The following is a 20011-nucleotide window of genomic DNA, read 5'->3' on the forward strand; positions in this document are numbered from 1 at the left end:
GGCTATCAAGAAGTCGCAAGTATAAGGTGAGCAATAGACAAAAGGAAATTGAAGCTTTTGTTTTCTAAGTAAGAGAGGTTTAAGATGATGATAAATTTCTGGTTGGATTCCCGGGAGCAAGTTTAAGTACAATGGAAAACAAAGGCCATTCTAGTTAAAAAATAGTTCCAAGAATTGTGAATTATATATTTAGATAAATATATATATATATTTAGATAAATATATATATTTAGATAAATATTTAGATAAATCTATTACATGAATGTTGACATATCCTAATGATGTGGCCTGAAAATGGACATAAATGATTGACACTTTTTGGAAATTATCAAACATTACAGTTGGGTCAAAGTTCATGAATTTGCAATGCAAGATTTGAAAACCATGTGTATTATTATTATTATTATTATTATTATTATTTGGTGGAAGGTGGAGGCTGTGGGGTGTTGGGTACCAGGGATTGACCTCAGAGGCACTCAACCACTGAGCCACATCCCTAGTTCTATTTTGTGATTTACTTAGAGACAGGGTCTCACTGAGTTGCTTAATTCCTCGCTTTTGCTGAGGCTGGCTTTGAACTTTGTTCCTCCTATCTCAGCTTCCTGAGCCACTGGGATGACAGGCGTGCTCTACTGTGCCTGGCAGCATGTGTATTCTTAATTTAATGGGGTTATTTTGCTTTTTTTTAAAGCACTCTGAAAGCTTCTGTCTTTTAATAAGAAATTTAAATATTTTTCCTTATTCTGATACACATATACTTAGGCCTGCTACATTATTCTTTGATTTCAACGAAAAGCAGAAATGGTTAACATTAGCAAAAAAGACCAAATATTGAGCACAGAGAATTGACAGTAAAGTTTGCAGAATGTGGTAGTTTTAATTTTCAAAAAAATACTGGAATGGCATCCTCTGTCCCACATGCTCATTTTCAATGTGACTTCAATACTCCATTCATTAAAAGATGGGGTATATGTGCCGTCCTTCTGAATCTGCATAGATTCATGAGAGTGGTGAATTTAAGTTACAAGACTGCTGAGCCCAGTTCATAAAAGGTAACCAACTTCTCCATGGTTCTCATGGGACGCTTGTTCTTGCAACTTAGCCACATTGCTACAAAGAAGCCCTGACAACTCATGGAGACACCTACCTGGAGAGGAACTGAAGCTTCCAACCATCATCCCTGGCTGAGCACTCCTGATAGTCCAGGACAAAACTATAAGCTCTTCATTGTTTTGAGTTCCTCCATTTTGAGATGGTTTATTATGCAGGAATAAGTAACTAGCACAGGGAAACAAGCTTGGAACTGAGCAGGAAGTAAGGAAACATAACTTCCTATTCCAAGGACTAGAAAGGAGGAATTTTCTCCTGTGGGTTACCTCATGGGTGGGGTGGCTTAACTGGAGTGAAGGAACACTAGCCACTTCCAGTCTGGTGGTCATCCTTAAGTTCCAGGTTTTTGGGAAGGGCCTTCCACTCTTCCAACTTCACGCACCTCCTCACCCTTTGGCTGCCAATGAGCAGAAATCTTGAATAACAGCCCTGATTATCCATAACTGAAATAAAGGAGAGATTACTCAAAAGGAAATTTAGAAAAAGGAAGTCTGTTTTGTTTTTTTTTTTTAATCACTGCTGTGACAAACTGCCTCAAACTCGGTGACTTTTAGCAACACAAATTTATTGCCTCTATAGTCTGTAGTTCAGAAGTTCAAAATAGGTCTTACTGGGCTAAAACATAGGTGCTAGCAGGACCACTTTTCTTCCTGGAGGCTCTAAGAGAGAATTTGTTTCCTTGTCCTATGCAGCTTCTAGAGGCTGCTCACTCTGTGGCATATGGTCCCCTTCCTTCATTCTCTAAATTGTATTTCTCTGTGCCTTTCCTGTATCACATCTTGCTCTACTTCTTTTCTGTCTCCTTTTGTCACTTTTAAGGAACCTTGTGATTACTTTGGGTACAATTTGATAAGGAGTTGGGATGGTCTCCTCATCTCAGATTCCTTGACTTGAGCACAACTGGAAAGTCCCTTTCCCTTGTTGGGTAACATAATCATGGGTTTCAGGCCCTGGGCCATGGACATCTTTTAGGAACCATTATTCTGCTTACTATGGTACACAAAAGTAAAATCAATGCTAGGAGGGCCAAATTGCCTAAAAATATGTCCTTTATGCTGTATATTCTATTTTATATTTTTTTCTTTTATTCACTTTATTGAATTCATCAATTCAATTACCCTTGTTTTTTTCCACTCAAATAGTTTATACTTTAAATATTCAACTTATATTCACTTATATGGTGACCTTATATTAATCATGCATCAATAATTTTTTTTCTGTGTATTTAAAAATAATACAATGTCTATACATCTCCAAATAAGACAAAAATCTTAGCCTGATTTTCTCTCTCCTTTCTATTTATTCTCATGATATAATATTTTTATAGATTGTCATTATTTCTTTTTATTTTACAAATTAGCAATGATAGAGATTAAATCAAGTTTTGACTTTTATTTTAGGAAGTGTTTGGCTGCAAATAACAGAATACTCAACTAAATGTGACTTAAAAATGAGAAAAACTTATTTTGCATAGGAAAAAAAATTCACAGATATGTTGTTTCTGGGTTAATTTAGTGGTTCAGTGATGTCACAAAGGACCCAAGTGCTTTTCACTTTTTTCTCAAGTTCATCTGTCCTGGTAGGAAGAAGACATCTATAGCTCCAGCTATTATATTCTCATACTCCTTGTCGGAAGATAATGTAGGACAAATCAAATGGCTTAATCATAAAATTTATTATCTGTCATGTTTTCTGTGGGTCAGGGATTTGGGAGCAGCTGTTCTGGTTGGTTCTAGCTCAGGGTCTCTCATGAGGTGATAGTCAGGAGTTGGAATGGCAGTCATCTGAGGACTGTGGCTGAGGATCTGCTTCAAGCTGGCTTTCTCACATGGCTGGTAAGGAGCATGAATATCTGCAGGACACGGTGGCGCACTTCTTTGAGAGCAGTCGTTCTCATGGGGTGATTTTGCTTACCAGGGGACATTCAACAATGTATGGAGACATTTTTGTTGTCACAAACTAGAAGGTGCTATTGATACCTGGTGGATGGAGACCAAGGCTGCTGCTGAATACCTTACACTACACAGGAGAGCCTCCTGAACATGAATTATCAGACTCAAAAATGCCCATTGTGCTAAAACTGAGGAACTCTGCCATACAGCAAGGAGCTAAGAGAGCAAAGTGAAAGCAGCAATTGCCATTTATTATCCAGCTTTGGAACTTCTTTGTGTTCTGTGTTGGATGAATCCATGTGAAGGAGTGAATACCAGGAGGTGCATCTCTTTGGGGGCCAAATTAGGAATAGCTACTATAGGCTGGAGGTTTTTCCTGGACAAATTTTCTTCTTCCTTCCTCCCTCCCTCCCTTCATTTTTGATTTTCAAAGGAGAAGTCCATTCTCATAACTCCCACCAGACTTCTCTTTCCTCCTCGTTTGTCAGTGTTATGTGATAAGCCTATGTCTAAACCAATCACTAGGGGACAGAATGGAATTCCTACGATGAGTTTACATAATATAACATTAACTCTCCCACTGGGGCAGGAGAGAACTCGTATTATTTAAAAATATAGAGTATAAATTCTCAAAATCAGTGTTTTACCAGTAAGGAAGGAGAATGGCTTGGAGTGGGTAGTAAGCAGAGTTTGCTGGGCTGAGAGTAGGTCAGTGTTAGAGAATTTACTTAGCATGTGCAAGGCCCTGGGCTGGATACCCAACACTTAAAAAAATTGTATCACACATTTTCTTTTTGGATTCAGTTTCTCTTTAGTGGAATGTATTTTCTAAAAATAATTTCAGAGATGGTCAGTCATCTGAATCCTTATGTGTCTAAAAATATCTGTCATTATTTTGTATTCTCTCTTACATGTTAATTTAGTTGGGTAGAGAATTCCAGGTTAAAAATAGGTCTCCTAGAATACTACTTTGTTCTATATTAACCTTCACTGTTGCTGATAAAAAATAAAATAGGTAACTTAGCATTTTCTTTTTAGCTTTCATGCTCTGAAATTCCATTATGATGCGTTCAAGTATGATATTTTATATTTATGCATTTGGCTCAGCACCAAATGAGAGCTTTAAACCTGAAGATACTGGAACATTTTCTGTCATTTCCTTGAGTATTTTCTTCCAGCCATCGTCTAGATTTCCCATTAGATGAATATTGGAATTTCTGGATTTATTTGCTATGTTACTTAAATTTTCTCTTATCCTCTTCTCCTGAAAAAAAAAACTGGGCCCAGTTTTTTCTTTCACTAACTCACCCTTCAGTTCAGCTTGCATCCCTACAGCATGGTATTGAAGAGACTAAGTTCAAATCCTGGTTCAGTCACTTTTATTGTGTTGCTTTGGGTAAGTTGAACCTTTATATTCTTCAGTTTTCTCATGTGTAAAATGGATGTGCTAATAATATTGCCTGCTCTTTAAGATTATAAATATTAAGTATGTAATGCTTTCTTAATCCATTTGGGTAGTTGTAACAAGATACCTTAGACTAGGTAATTTGTAAACAACAGAAATTTATGGCTCACAATTTCAGAGGCTGGAAAAACCAGTATCAAGGCACCATCAACATGTTGGGCGAATGATCTTTCTATCTTTCCTCATATGGCAGAAGGACAAGCAGGCTCCTTTAAGCCTTGTTTATAAAGCATAACCCATTCAGAAGGGGTCTGCACTCATGATTTAATCATCTTCCAAGGGCAACACCTCTTAATACCATTGCTATTAGGGTTAGGTTTCAACATTTGAATTTTTTTTGGGGGGGGCACAAACATTCAGACCATATAAAATTCTTAGAATACTAGTAGCATACTAATACTTTATTATTCAATTACTCGTTTTTTAATTTCAATAAACATTCTTAATTAGTTCTCTAACTGGTTTGCTTTTATAATAACCTTGCTCTTTTTGAATGCAAGCTCCCATATTATGCCTCTAAGGATTACAAAAATCTATATTATAATACTTTTTGCTGAGTGCAGTGGTGCATACCTGTAATATCAGTGGCTCGGAAGCCTAAGTCATGAGGTCAAAGCCAACCTCAGCAATCTAGTGAAGTCCTAAGCAACTTAGTGAGACACTGTCTCAAAATAAAAAATAAAAAAGGGTTGGGGATGTGGTTCAGTGGTGAAGCACCTTTGGGTTCAATCCCTAGTATCAAAACAAACAAAAAAAAAAGCTTTTTTTCTCTTATAATAATATTAACGTTGGGTGTTGATTCTGTTTGTTGACTGAAATTAGTGTCTCTCTTTCACAGTAATAGATTTCCACAAATGAATGGTGCTTTGGGGTTGATTGTCCACTCATCCTAGATTTGAAACTCTCATTTGTCTATGTATGGTGTCAATTCTGATTTATAAGTGCTTGCTTTGCTGATTGGTGATGGGAGGAGGTCTGGAAAGTACATGGCGCAGGGAAGAGGATATTGGTAATCTTCTGTGTATGCATGTGGTCCCATTTCCTCCAGCAATTGGTGATCGACTCTCTGGGATGCTATTTCGCTCACTGGCCCAAGTACCCATACTCAAAACAGTACGGGTCAGGGCTGAAGGTAGCCATGTCCACCCGTGAGGCTTACATTCCTTCATATCACTCATCACTGTATGACTAAAATAATCTTAGTTATTGATTATTTATTTACAAGTTTATTATTCTCCATGAAAGCAGGGACTTTTTTTTTTTTTTTTTTTTTTAACCAAAGTTTTGTCTCTAGGGCCTAGTACTGGTCTTACACAGAATGATTCACATATTTGTTGAATGAATGAAAAAGTGAATTAATATTGTTCTTTCATTACTCACCATATGAATGACACTCTCTCTGAGCTTGACCCTGCCCCAGATGATCCCAGTCCCTCCTTTTATAGTCTGGTTTGTGATTCTACTGGAAATCCAGTCCTGCCTGCTTTATATAATCCACGAAGTCCACAGAGTCACCAGACCACTGATGTCGTTAGTTAGTCTTTTACAACTCCAACAAATGACTAAAAATCTACTTTCTGCTGTACTTAGAGATTTGTGGTGATAGAGGTGTATGGCATGTGCTTTTGGAAATTCCACAAGTGGTATTTCTGATTTCTACTGTGTGATTTTAGTTGGTGCATACATTGACACTAATTAACATTGAATGTAATAGGGAGAGTATAACCTCCTTTGGGATTCTTTTTCTTTTATAAATATCTTTAAGTTATAAAAATATTTCAAATATATAAAGATACTGAAGATAATATAATGAATAACCATTACTAATCATTCAGATTTAACAATTTAAACTTTAAAAAAAAAAAAAAAAAAAGGTATCACTCTTGGAGGCTCCTTTGTGCCTTCCCATTCCACTCCTCCTCCTCCCTTCTCATTATACTGGTTGATCTGTATGCTTCCTGCCCATGTTGGTGCTTTTTATAGTTTATTGCCTATTTATCCCAGGCATAAATAGCATATGGTATTGTTCTGCAGGCTTTCAAACTGCTCATAGATGGTATCAGTTTCCTCAGTCCTTCAGATTACCCCAAGAGGAAAATATCACTTTAGTTGAATCTTGAATGTCTGGCATTTGCTATTCTCTCTCCTAACAAACTAAGAGCAGGTCTTAGGCTAGAAGCGGGGAGGGGAGGGGGGGAGAAGGCAATGATAGCTAGCTAGAATTTAATAATACTGCTTTATTTTCTACTATATTTATTTTAAAGGTTTCCTTCCTTAAAGCGAGTATTGCTAGCTTTCCATTTATAGTAGTGACTTATATGTTTTCTTTTAAATTGAAGGTAGGGAAAAATAAAAGTGTTGATTTAAAGAAAAATGTTAAGTAGTAATAGTTACAGGCAGTATACTGACCAGGCCAAAAAAACAAAAAACAAAAAACAGGAAGTTTGTACTCATGTAGCTGAAGGTTGTTCTACACTTGATCTAAAGGATAAAGTTCAAGTTCCTAAATGAGGCATGCAAAGCTCCACCTGATCTGACCTCTGTTTTCTTCCCAAGTTCCAAGAATCACAATCATTACTTCACCTCCAGCTGTACAAACTGCTTGGAGCTTCCGCCTCCTCACCTGTGGCACTAGTTGGAGGTACATTTGCTATGCTAATCATTCCTTTTATGGTATTTCCTGTAGCCAGCTCCCCTACCTTCACCTGGCTCTCACCTACAGTGAGTAGGAGCTCTAAGGAAGTCCTCTCCATTTAGTACCTATCACTGTGCTGCATGTATAATCCTCTAATCCCATCCTAAACCTAAGAGTTGAATTTAGTGCCAGTATCACTGTATATATCTTCATGGCCTGAATAGGTTACTAATGTTAAAAGAACTGACCTGCTTGGATGTGGCAGATAAACTGGGGTATAAAATGAAGGCTCTCTGTAGTGGGAAAAAAGTTTATCTCACATTTCCGTGTTTGACCTTTTAAAAAATAGTTCTGTTTATGTGTCAATACCTGATCTTAAATTTTCTTTCACACTGAGACAATACATTAACCTATTGTTCAGATAAAGGGTAAAGATGAATAATAATAAAGAGGACACAGAAGGGGAAAATGATAATGATGGAAAATAATGGTTTTTTATGTCATTCTGACATGGTGGTTTACTGCATAGTACTTATTACATCGACTTGGATGGTTTCATTAGAAAATGAGAAGTCAAAGAGCGCAATTTTAATATAACACGTTTGACATATAACATTTAAAGACAAAAGCTCCCAAACTGTTACAGCTGTTGAGATGTTGCAACAATTTTCAAGTTTCATGGTCTCTGATCCAACAGTGCATACAAATAAATACAGTATTACTAACAAAAACAGTACAGCAAACACTGAATGCTGTTTAAAAGTCCTTTAATGTTAGCTGCATTAGGTTCCATTCATTCATTCAAAAAAATCTTATTCTGAAGCTCATCTTCACGCTACATAATTAAAACCCTTCACTGCATTTGGCCATAGGTAGATCCCCGTCTTAACACAGATTCAAAGAATACTTTATGAGCTACTGGTATATTTGTAGGGGAAAGTTCAGATTTTGCGTTTTCTTCCAAGATATTTCGCTTGGCTAAGGCCCCGGAGAGCGCGGGGAAGCTGCGGGAAGTGACTTCACTTTCTTGATCACAGAATGTCACGTTTGCCACTGTAAACACCCAGCGTTTAAATGAGAAAGCAGGCGAAGTCAAACAGCTCTCACGCGTACGTCTTCCATGTTACATCTTATCCACCAGCCAAACTTTCTCCATCAATGTGGGTAGGTCAGCTTCGAAATGCCGCCTGAAGGAGAAATACTGTCCTAATGTGGCTTACCCAATGCCGGCCTTGGAGTTACCTGAAACATTCTAGCTACTGCACCCAGAGAATAAGCTTCTCGTTTCAATTCGGTCATTTCCGTGGGGAATTGCGGCACGAGCAGGTCTTGGGTGTGGTGATGTCAAGAGAGAGCTCAGATCCCCTAGCTTTCCCGCTACTGGCAAACCTTCCCAGCCCCGAAGCAGCGAGTGACCGGCGTCCTGGGCCTGTCATCCAGCTTCCTGGGGGCCACCGGTGGCCCCGACCTCGCGTCCGCTACACACTGCTGAAGCGCCAGGCTGCGCGCCCTGCGTGTGCGCTTCTCCCCCACTCGTTCCGCGTCTGGAGGCGGATCCCCTTCCCAGCACACAAGTCCTTATATGCACCGGTTGCACCAGCCCGCCTTACTCCAGCCCCACAAATAATTAATGGGGAGGGAGGGCGTCGTTCTTTTTTTTTTTTTTTTTCTTAGGCTTCTTTTTCAGCGCTACAGCATTCGAACCCCTCCGAGAACCCCCCAAAATGCGGCTTAAGGGCCATTTTGCTGCAGTGCACAAATCGGACACACAAAAATAGAGCTTGCGTCCTTGCGATAAGCACGCCTAGGTTCAGGAACAGCTCTTCCGATCCATCCCCATTAGCCCGCAAAAGCCTGGGCGGAAAGGGCGCGCGCCCCTCCCCCAATCCACGCTAGTGCAGAGGGACAGGGTCAGGAAGCGTGGCCTCTCCCCAGTCGGAGACCACGCCTCCTCCGCCCCCCCCCACCCCGCTTTTACTCCTCCCAGGAAGCGGTGATAGACAGTTCTGTGTGGTTCTCCACCCCCACCCCCAGCTGAGTGGAGGAGTTGATGTGTCTCATTATAACAGCCAATGCAGCCGCCATCCACGCACAAGCAAAGAAGCATGTCCCATTTAAATACACCCACGCAGCCCCAGCGCCCTTAGCCGATCAGGGCGCGCAGCCCACACGCACCGCGGCTCCGGGCTTGGAGATCCGTGCAGGTTGGGCTCCCGGACCCGCGGACAGACGCGCGGAGGATCGTGCTCAGGCTCTGTGGGGCTGGGGTGGGCGGGGGAGGTTTGGCCCGGGGCCTCTGGCGCGACACCCGCATGAGGACGCGCGTGAAATAGACCAAGGTGGAATTTCCAAGGGAGAAGCTTCGGGGTGGTTTTGGTCCATTTCTCCGGCGAAGAAGTAGACATGGCGAGCGACTCCCCGGCTCGCAGCCTGGATGAAATCGATCTCTCGGCTCTGAGGGTGAGCAGAAACGTGCTTTCTGATTTCTTTTCAGTGGTTTGGGGCAGGGAGAGTGGGCTCGGTGAGTGGACTGGGGCTGGGGCTGGTGGGCAGCAGCGGAAGAATGCAACCCCGAGGGAACCTGCATTCGGATTTTGATTCGGGGGTTGCTGAGGTGCTCCTGGCTGAGCCCCTACGGCAGGGGCTGAGCGGTACGTTTTCTCCTCTGGCTGTGGTCGATGCTCCCCGGGAGCTCGGGAAGCTTATGCCAATTTCAAATTAGACCGGTGTAAGAGCATTAAAATGAAAGGCTCGTGGTGTGTGTGTGTGTGTATACACGCCCTGGGCAGCCGTCTCTTGCCAAGGCGCGAGACCCAACTGTCCCTTTCGGCAAAAAGAATAACCGCGTGAATAAAGCCACTGGCCCCTCACGTTTTCCAGCTACCTGCAAGATGACATTGTGAGCCTCCTGTCCCCGCCAAGCCGAACCCACCGCTCCAAGGGGGCAGTTTTTGCTATGCGGGTCTTGTAGATGGCAACTGCGTCCCCCTCCCCCTTTTCTGCCTCCCACCCTGGCTCCCTCTCAGCGCTCGCTGAAATGCCAGTCTGCCACTCACCTTTATTTATGGTTTTAACTCAGCCCTGCCTGTGCTTTCCGACTTTGTGACTGTGGTGACATTTCAGTTTTATGGCTGAACTTAAGCAGGTGAAAGGGATGTGTTTTCAGTTCTCTCCCAATCAGACCGGAACTCCCTGGAGTGTGTGAGTGTGTGTATGTGTGTGTTTTCCCCCGTGTCTGTGGCCATTCTTTGGTAGAGCACCTCCCTTCCCCCTGCCCCGCTGCTTCGCGTTTACCTTCACGTGAATTACCTCAGACGCTTTTCATTGTATTGACTAAGACATCACTGATACAGAATCCATTTTGCTGTTGTTTTGAGATTAGAACACCAGGAATCCCAGTGCAGCCTCCACGTTTCCCCACCCCCAACCCCGGATCCCAACACACTCCTTCGGGGAAGGGGGCTGAGCTTTCTTGCCATTTTAATTAGATGTTGCCTGCTAGGAAGGGGGTGAGGGGTGGCGGTGGTGGGAGCAGCCGGAATCTGAGAAATATTGGACACCAATCTGGGGACGGTGTCTTCCTCTCGTGAACCAAAAAAATAAAATTAAAAAGGAAATAGCAAGTGCATGTACTTGATGTCTGGAGTGCGGGTGAAACCCTGTCCATGATAGCTCTGTGGTCACTGAGACTGGCAGTAGGGGTGGAAGTTCACTTGCCCTCCGGAGGAATACATTGTTAGATTGATGCTGAATCTTGGGGCCATTTACCTGAATGTCTAATGTTTCTTCTGACATTGCCTCTCCCTGGATATTTGAAAGAGCTACCTCTCTAATCAAAGTGTTACTTTTTCTTTAGTCTCCATAAACCTCTTCCCCGACCTCTTTTTTCTAGTCCTTTTCCCCTTCCCCTTAATCGGTTGGTCCAGGAGTTGAGGTTTTAGCAAGGCAGTGCTGGAGTTGAGAAGAAACAGGATGCCATTTGACATGGGCTGTTCTGATAGTTGTGTGGCCAAAGCTCATTCATGCATTATTACAGTAAGCCTGCTGTTTTCTGGGTGCCGGAATACCACATCCAGAACCCCTTGCCCTCTGGGCAGCTAGGGGTGGGGTTGGTAACAGGGTGGGTGCTTTGGACCAGTCTGTGGCTTCCTGCTTTAGGGACTGTGTGTGTTCACTTGCCCTACTTTCTGGATGGGAGTTGCTGCTGGCGGGTTAATGTTAATCGGGTGGATGGATGACTGGGACTTGGGGAGGAGGGGAGTGGCAAAGGGGAAGGGGGTCTGAACAATGAGCAAGGTTTGCAGTGATTCCCCTGAGCTGCAATCTGGACATTATTCCTAAATGGAAAGCTCTCTGATGTGATTTTAAGTTGAGCTGGGACTTGTCTCATGTGGGCTTTCTGTTGGCTGAGGTTTTCTGAGACACCAGACACTGTGCCTGCCTGTAGGCTTAAGAGTAACCATGAAAACTCCTGGGCCCACCTTGAAGGCATTTCTCATTGGGAAAACCTGTACCCTGGTAGTCTGTATTTTGAAAAGATATCTTTGCATGATTCACAGAAATTGTTCTTTGTGGCCTGAGCTGCTGGATTAGTTCTCTGCCTGCCTGGAGATGTACTAAGAGGGAAGGCAGTTTATCCCAGTGACTGCTGGCAGGAAGACTTAAATGATGGTGTGCAGACATTTGCTCCCTGCAGGGATGGGGTCTTCCACCAGCCTTGTGTGGGTGAGATGTGCAGGCCAGTGTGTCTCCAAAGGCCAGAGGTGATTTCCACAAATCAGAGGGTGATCATCTCTGCCTCCTCAAATTTGGAGAGGTGGGCTCATGGAGATGAGAAGTCCAATTTGTCCCTTAGCCCTCCATAAGGCCTGCCTGCTGAGTACCTCCTGGGGAGTGAGTGCCTGACCCCTGAAATGCAGCCAAGGTCAGTGGCTTCTAGGAGAATTTGCTGAGGCCTTACCAGTCCCTTGCTGTTTCGGTGGCTCTTTAATGTACACAATCAATGCTCTTTTTGTAAACCCTGGGCTCAATGCATTAAAAAAGAGATCCTGTCTGGAGAGGCCTTATCTTTCTCACTTTGGGGGCTTATTGTTCTCAGCCAGTGATCCTAGACTGGACCCAGTCTAAATTTTCCCCAAATAGGAACAATGCATAATTCAAACCAGAATAACCCGTGACAGTACTGATCATTTAAATTATGCAAGATTTGGATGGTTTTTAAAAGTAAAACGAAGCTGGGTCTTTTTTGGTTAGAAAATAATCAGAATTCAATTTTAGTCTTGATTTTTAGAACTCATGAAACTGAATCTTGGGGGTGGAGATATTTTCACAGATTTAGAACTGAAAGAAAATTGTAGATTGCTCTGCCACACCTTTCATTTAACACATGGGAAGGAGAAACCCAGAGAGGTGAAGTCTGTTGCTCTATTTCCACAGCCACAGGGATTGGGGGGATGGGGCTTAGGGGAGGTAAGAAGAATGGTTTGAGGAGAGATTCTAGGTTTTCTGACTCTTTATTCAGTGCTCTTTGCTCTAAGTCACGTTGTCTGTGGCTGAATCAGAAATCAATAATACATTTTCTGCCTGAGCACCAAAAAATGGCAGAGAGGAATAATTTCAGTGGGGTGATGGAATTTTATTTATGCAGAAGGGAAACTGCTTCATGCAAGTAAATTGGTAATATAGATAACCATGGAGCTTTAAGGCACCTCTGAAATTCATTTTGTCCCCCTCCTCTCCGTGCTTCCTTTGCAGGCAGATGACTGAATGATACAAGGCAAATGGCTGTCCTGCTCCGGTAGCCTCTCCTAGTAACCCATCTCCATCTGAACATGTCCCAAGGGGTCAGTCTAGACACACACATTATTCAGATGTCTACATGAGAGGTTTATGGAGTCTGTGGATGTTTTGTACAATCTATGTGGATACGGATATTATATATAGTATTATGGATATAAACTCTATCCATGTGGGTGTATGGAAATGTGTGTATACATACATAGGCTACAGCAAACAATTTACTCATTCAAACCTGGGCCTTGAGTCATTCTTGCTTCAAGACATCATGATATTAAAAGATGAAACTTGCCACCAAGATGCTTTATTGCACATGAGGTGAGCTTAGCCCAGAAAGCTTTTTGAAGATTAAAATATTTCTGAACCTGAGCATCTTGGCTGTCTTTAGCTTGGCCCACGGGGTAAGGCATTCAAGGCCAGGATTTGGCCACTGCTGATCTCATACTCTTGGCTTCTGCCAGGGCTCACACATACTTTTCTATTTGAATGGAATTAGATGACTACACTTGTCTTTCCCTGAACCCCTCACTCCTTTTTGGGCCGAACTGTTCCTTTCTCCATCAAAACCCAGATTTAAGCATTGACCATATCTGGAATCTTGCACATATTCTTAACTACACTTTTTATGCTTGTGTTATCAATGGTGTGAGGTTTTCTTTCTGATTCCTCACCAGACCGTGGGCTTGCTTACAGCCCACAGGGTCATCTTTGAGTCCCAAGTCCCCGTTAGTTAGATAAATGAATGAATGTGGGAATGAATGTTTAAGCGAATGGAGTAGAATGAGCACTAGCTTTGGGTTCTGTGTCCACATCTTCTTAGTCAACCTAAAAATGGGAATGATCACAACTGCTTACCTTCCTTGTGCACTGATTTCAAAACATCAAATATTCATGGCAATGCTTTCAAAAGCCCAGCACACCATACAAATGTGCTATTCCATGTTAGGTAGAACTTTTTGGGGGAACTTGATTCCACCAACATTTGATCCTGGTGATTGCACCTAATAGAAAATGATCCTGGGAAAAAGGTATCAGAAGGGGCCTCTTTTCAGTAGCACCTCAGTAGACCTTCATTGCCTGTTCCCTTTTATGTGCCAATCTGACCTTGTATGTTTCTCTGATGTCCTCAGTTGAGCTTAGCCTTGGGTATCAGCATTCATTGCATGTGAGGTAAGCTTGGCTCAGAAGCTTTTTGGAGATTACCATATTTCTGAGCTAGTATCAACTATCAGGCATTATTCATTTAAACCTTCTTCTGTCTTTCTTTTTAAGTGTTTTCTCTTTGTTGGTGATCTGTTATTCAAATACAAGCAATTTTATTAAATGCCTGGGCCTTTTACAAGTGTTTCTTTTCTTTTTTTAGGAGGGTGAGGTGGACACCTAAAATGATAACACTAATAGCCCAGTACTTAAAGCCTGGTCAGAGGTCTCCTGGGTCTTAAAGAAATCTTAAAGAAAACATTATTCATTACCCCAGAGCACTTAATTAAATTTGGTCTAAAATGAGATTTCAGTAAAGTTATACAAATTGATGAGATAACGGTATCTTCAGACAACAACAGCATGGCAGTTTTTCTTAAATGTATTTGTTGTTTTTCAGAGGTATTAAACAGGTGTTTTCTTTGCAATGAAACTGCCTTGAAATAAAATAGGGTGTATCAGTAGTTATCAGAACATCAGAGAAATATGCATAAGCATTTTCAGTATTCATTACTAATTGCAGTAATATTTAGTACAAAAGCTGATTTAAGTCATGGTTTGTTGTCTGAATAGTTATCTACTTAGGAGGTCATGGAATATTTTCTGGAAAAATATCCATTATTTTTCCTTCTTGGGCATATCTCATTTTGCCCCCTTATTTCTAAGACTCTTTGAAATCTTGTAATTTTGAGTCTTGCTAGCGAGGCCTTCTTTTACCTCTAGAATGCATCTTTTGTGCCTTCTGGTTTCAGCACGATTCCTTCTTCCAGTCATGGTGGTTCTAATGTCCACCCAGCCAGGGCTGCTGTGATTGAATCATGGTCGCCATGCCCAGCTGAGCACAATCATACTGATTCTGTTTCTGATAGAATTTGAGATAACTTGAGTCTGAAAGATGCTTTAATGTCAAATTGGTTCTTCCATCCTGAGGGGGAAGTAGTTCTCTGAGAATAGGACCTAAACTAGTTTGTTAGTAGTGTGCTGAGAATTCAAGAGAATCTCTATGATATTTTTTTTTGAATGAAATGTTATTCTGTGCATATAAAAATAAAGTTCCTAGTGGAGAGAGAGGGAGGACTTAAGTAGATAATGTTGGATGAATTCTGCTTGAAAATTCTTCCATTCTGTTTGGAAGTTTATTTCCCTCTAGAGACAGATGATTCCATCCACCTTATTTATTTTATAAAACATGCCCAGGATGATGGCTGTTCTCAAGAAGGTACCCCTAAATTCTGAAAATGTATTTTATTTCCTCCCAACCTTTAAAGTCCTTTCTTAGTATCTTTTTCATGGGTCTCTTTGTCTTTTTCTTTGTTTCATCTGCTGTTGTTACTCTTCCCCTGGGAGCATTTGTGATAAGACCTATCTCCTATGTCTCTACTCCTAGCCTTCTACTCACTAGTGTCTCTTGTACACTGAAGCCAGAGTAGGGTTTCAGTCTGGCTATTTCTTTTTTCAAGGTCTTCCCTGACTCTCCAGTCTACAGTCCAAAGACTAGAGCTTGGTATCAGGACCAGCTGTAAGTCAGCTGAATCTCCCACCAAGCTCTGCTGTTGTAATAATGACCACTCCTTCACTACCCCAGGGGGCAACCTCCTTCTTCCCATGGATGCTCTTTAGGGGGCGCCCTACCTTATTTTCCTTTTCTGCACCTGCTACTGTAAAGTAAACACTCATAGGCCACCTTTTCCATACAGTTTTCCCTGGTTTCTCTCAGAGAGATGTTCTTCCTCCCACTTACAGACTCTGTCAGAACTGACCTCACACCTCTTTCCTAAAACTCAAAACTTTCTATCTTGGATTCTATTCACTAATACACAATAAGCTTCATGAAGGCAATGTGCATATTTGATTTTCTTAGGGATCCCTACCAGTGAGTTTTCCACAGCAGGTGCTCAATAAATAAATATCGAACAAGCAAAATATATAATGTGCAGCCCTTTTAGAAAGGCTGGAGGTGGTGCTGCCTGGAGCAGGAATTGAAACTCCAGAAAGGTGGGGCCAATGCTGACCATAGCACAATTTCAGGGAACACGAATCCCATTATATCCTACTTGCACAACTCCAGGGGACACATTTTATGTAGGGTACAACTCCACTGGATGCCAATTACATAGAGTACAATCCCAGGGGCACCAATTATGAGGAATGTACTGTCGAGTCCTGGTAAGAATCCCTATTTGTAAAATTTTCTTACTATGGAAAATTGCTTCCATTGTGTCCATATTTTGAATTTAAAAAAATATATATATATTTTTAGTTGTAGATGGACACAATACCTTTATTTTATTTATTTTTGTGTGGTGCTGAGGATCAAACCTCACCCATTTGAGACGAGCACTCTACCATTGAGCCACAACCCCAGCCCCCATATTTTGAGTTTTGGGAGACTTAGTGCTCTGGGTTAGACTCTCAAAGCCAGTGGGGTGTGCATGTATGTGTGTGTGTGTGTGTGTGTGTGGGTGGGTGGGTGGTATTTCAGTCTTTTTACTGTTCTCTTAATGTTTGTGACTACTACTTTTATTAAATAATATTAGGGGGTGGGAAGGACTATACCTGTATATTTCCCCACTGGAGGATGACCTTGAGTTTTTATCTTGATAGAGTTGGTTGGAAAAATTTTATACAATAAAATAGGAGAGATACCATCTGGGAGTTACCCGGAGTGCTGGCTCTGACCCCTCACCCTCAGAACCTTAGTATATTCACATGCAAGAGGAATGGTTTGGACCAGAAAATACTGGCGGTGACTTCTAAAGTTGTTATTCTTCTGTGATAAAATCTGGGATATGTAAAGAAGCCAGAGACAGAACTGAGGATTCTTATTCCAGGAGACTCCTAGATACTGCAAGCTAAGCACCACAGAAAACCAGGAATTACCATTGAAAAGTAATATCTTGTTCTCATTTTTAGGTGAGTTATTTTTTCCAGTATAGATTCTGATTTATTATTTAAAATGTCATTCTGTTGTAGCTCAGTGGTAGAGTGCTTGCCTAGGATGTGTGAGGCACTGAGTTCGATCCTCAGCACCACATAAAAATAATAAATATAATAAAGACTACTGTCAGGTATAGCTAATTAGAACAAATAAAAAAAGATTTTAAAAAATGAAAAAAAATGTCATTCTGGTCTTTGAAAATGGAGTAATAGGACAAGAACTGATGATGACTTTTATTTAGACTCTGAATGAAGTAAAGATAAGATATTAAGTACTCTCTCTGATCAGTGAAATCAAAACATTGGCAGTGTGCATCAAACTGAAAATTTGTAGACTTTTAACAATACATTTTATATATATATATGATACTAGTGTTTGATTAATGTATTAGAAGTAATAAGTCTGGATGCAGTGTAAATTTGGAAGCAGTCCCCTATTCTATGATTCTGTGAAATATGATTAACTGAAGGATAAGTATGCATATGGTAGGTGTCCAGCATTCATTCATTGATTTCTTCAGGTGTACAGTCACTCAGCACATGATCATCAGGGACCACTAGTGGCTGGACTGTAGTTCTCCATGCCAAGAAATATTCTCATCACATTTTCACATGGGGGGCTTCATCTTGTTATTTGGGTTTCAGATCAGATGCTGCCTGTATTATTACTTATCTATTGCTGCATTAACAAACGACCCCCCAGACTTAGTGGTTTAAAGCAACTATAACCATTTGTTATTTCACCATTTCAGTGTGTCAGGAATTCAGAAGTGGCTTACCTGGTGGTTTTGGCTCAAGGGTTCTGAGGACTCAGCTCGGGCTAGAGAACCTCTTTCTAAGATGGTTCACGCTTGTGATACTGACTGTTGGCAGGAGGCCCTTCCATGGGCTGCTTGAACATCTTTATGGTATGGTGCTGCCTCTCCCTGGACAGAGCATTCCAAGAAAGCAAAGCAGAGGCAACACAGTCTTTATGACCTAGCATTGGAAATCATATACCATGATTTCCACCCGATTTTGTGGGTAATCCAGGTCAGCTTTATTCTGTGACTGTGTGGGAACACTAATACCAGGAGGTGGGTGTCATTGAAGTCCCTTGTGGAAGCTTTCTATCACAGGGAGAGGCTTTCTTTGATACATATCACTAAATTAACATTCCCTCCTACCCTGTAGCCATCCTATTCCAGTGTTTTATTGTCTTTAAAGCAGTTATGACTATCTGAAATTTAAGATAAAATTTTGTCTTCCTCCACTGGATCTTGCTTGTGTGCCTGCATAGTTTCTGGTGTTTAGAACTGTGCATGGCTTGTGATAAATATTGATTAAGTAAATATCAATTGAATGAATGCAATTAATTAATTTAAAAGGGATGTTATTTATTTATTATACCTCATACCTGCAGAAAATTGGTTTTAGCAGCTTCTGATAAAAGCTGTAAATAGGATTAAATCATTAGATCATTGAGCTAAGGAGGAATAAAATGAAAATCAGCAGGGGATTGTGGGGTTGGGGCTGTGGTTCAGTGGTAGAGCACTTGCCTGGAGTGTGTGAGGCACTGGGTTTGATCCTCAGTACCACATAAAAATAAATAAATAAAATAAAGGTATAAAAAAAAGTGACTGCATTTGTGTATCTTGCTCTTTATATCTTATCTATTTGTCTATCTTCTAGGATTTAATGATCTAACTTATTCCTTTTGTAGGTAGAAGTTGGGGGTAAGAGAAGTTCCTTGTCTTGTTGAAGACCGAGCTAGGTCCTGTTGTGACATACCACTCAGTGGGGCTGTGAACATCCTAGCCATTTGAGTGAAGCAGTTATTCTCACCATACAAAAATAAGCCTGAAAAACAATGACTACAAAGATGGTCAAGTTGCTTGAACGTATAAAACACTCTTAAGACAATCTGGTAGTCAGTAGGTGGTAAAGGAGAGCACAACGCAGTCAGGATAGGTAAATGGCAAAGTCTTTGATGTACAATTAAAAAGTTAAGATTCTGTGTGCTGAGAACCCAACTGTAGGAGCTTGAAATATATATGGGATCCTAACCCGAGTGAGTGACCAGAATGACCTCTGGGGTTGCAGGGGGGCCTGGGAAACCAAAGTAAATGAGAGCTAAGACTACTGAATTGTTAAAAATTTGTTTAATTAAGAAACAAGGGACTAGGGTTGTGGCTCAGCGATAGAGTACTTGCTTGGCACACGTGAGGCCCTGGGTTTGATCCTCAGCACCACATAAAAATGAATAAATAAATAAAATAAAGGTATTGTGTCCATCTACAACTAAAGAAAAATAAATATTTTTAAAAAATAAAAATATTTTTTTTCTCATAATAAAAGCAATGCATAATCATTGAAGAAAATTTGGAAAATGAAGAAAAGGCAAAAAGTTCCCATATCATCCAAATTTGTAATTCTTAGGATAACCATGATATCATAATCCATGTACTTTTGGTATATGGATTAGTAGTTTGTTCTATGCAAAAGTAAATAGGTAGCTTTAAAAATTAAGATCATATTGATTGTATTTTCTTTTTTTTATTTTGTTTTTGTTTTTGTTTTTTTGATTGTATTTTCTGCAATGTGTTTTTACAACTGAACAGTCATTTCTCATGCTATTAATGTTTTTTTTTTTTCTGGGATAATTTATAAAACTCTTTATCTATATGGCTCTGGAGGCTGAGTCAGGAAGATCACAAGTTTAAACCCAGCCTCAGCAAGGGTGAGGCACTAAGCAACCCAGTGAAACTCTGTCTCTAAATAAAATACAAAATAGGGCTGAGGATGTGGCTCAGTGGTCCGAGTGCCCCTGAGTTCAATCCAGGGTGCTAAAAAAATGAACAAACAAGAAAACCCCCAAACTTTTTATCCTAGAGAATTTTGAATATATGTGAAAGTATACAGAATATTGGAGTTTATATACATTACAGGTGGGAATGTGTAAAATGTACAGCAATTTTGGAAAATGGTTTGTCACTT

General features: G+C 40.8%; 1 protein-coding gene across 8 annotated transcripts in view; it reads left to right on the plus strand.

The window, feature by feature from the left end:
• The first annotated feature begins 9349 nt into the window (after positions 1-9349).
• Positions 9350-20011, plus strand: part of Tnik (TRAF2 and NCK interacting kinase) — a 374517-nt gene continuing 363855 nt past the window's right edge. For all 8 annotated transcript variants that reach the window (XM_076867736.2, XM_076867738.2, XM_076867743.2 and 5 more), the window contains exon 1: positions 9350-9562. In XM_076867736.2, coding sequence (XP_076723851.1) covers positions 9506-9562 — 57 coding nt within the window. In that variant the 5' untranslated portion in view covers positions 9350-9505. The remainder of the gene's footprint in view (positions 9563-20011) is intronic.

This window comes from Callospermophilus lateralis, chromosome 10 (genome assembly GCF_048772815.1).
Source record: "Callospermophilus lateralis isolate mCalLat2 chromosome 10, mCalLat2.hap1, whole genome shotgun sequence".
NCBI lineage: Eukaryota > Metazoa > Chordata > Mammalia > Rodentia > Sciuridae > Callospermophilus > Callospermophilus lateralis.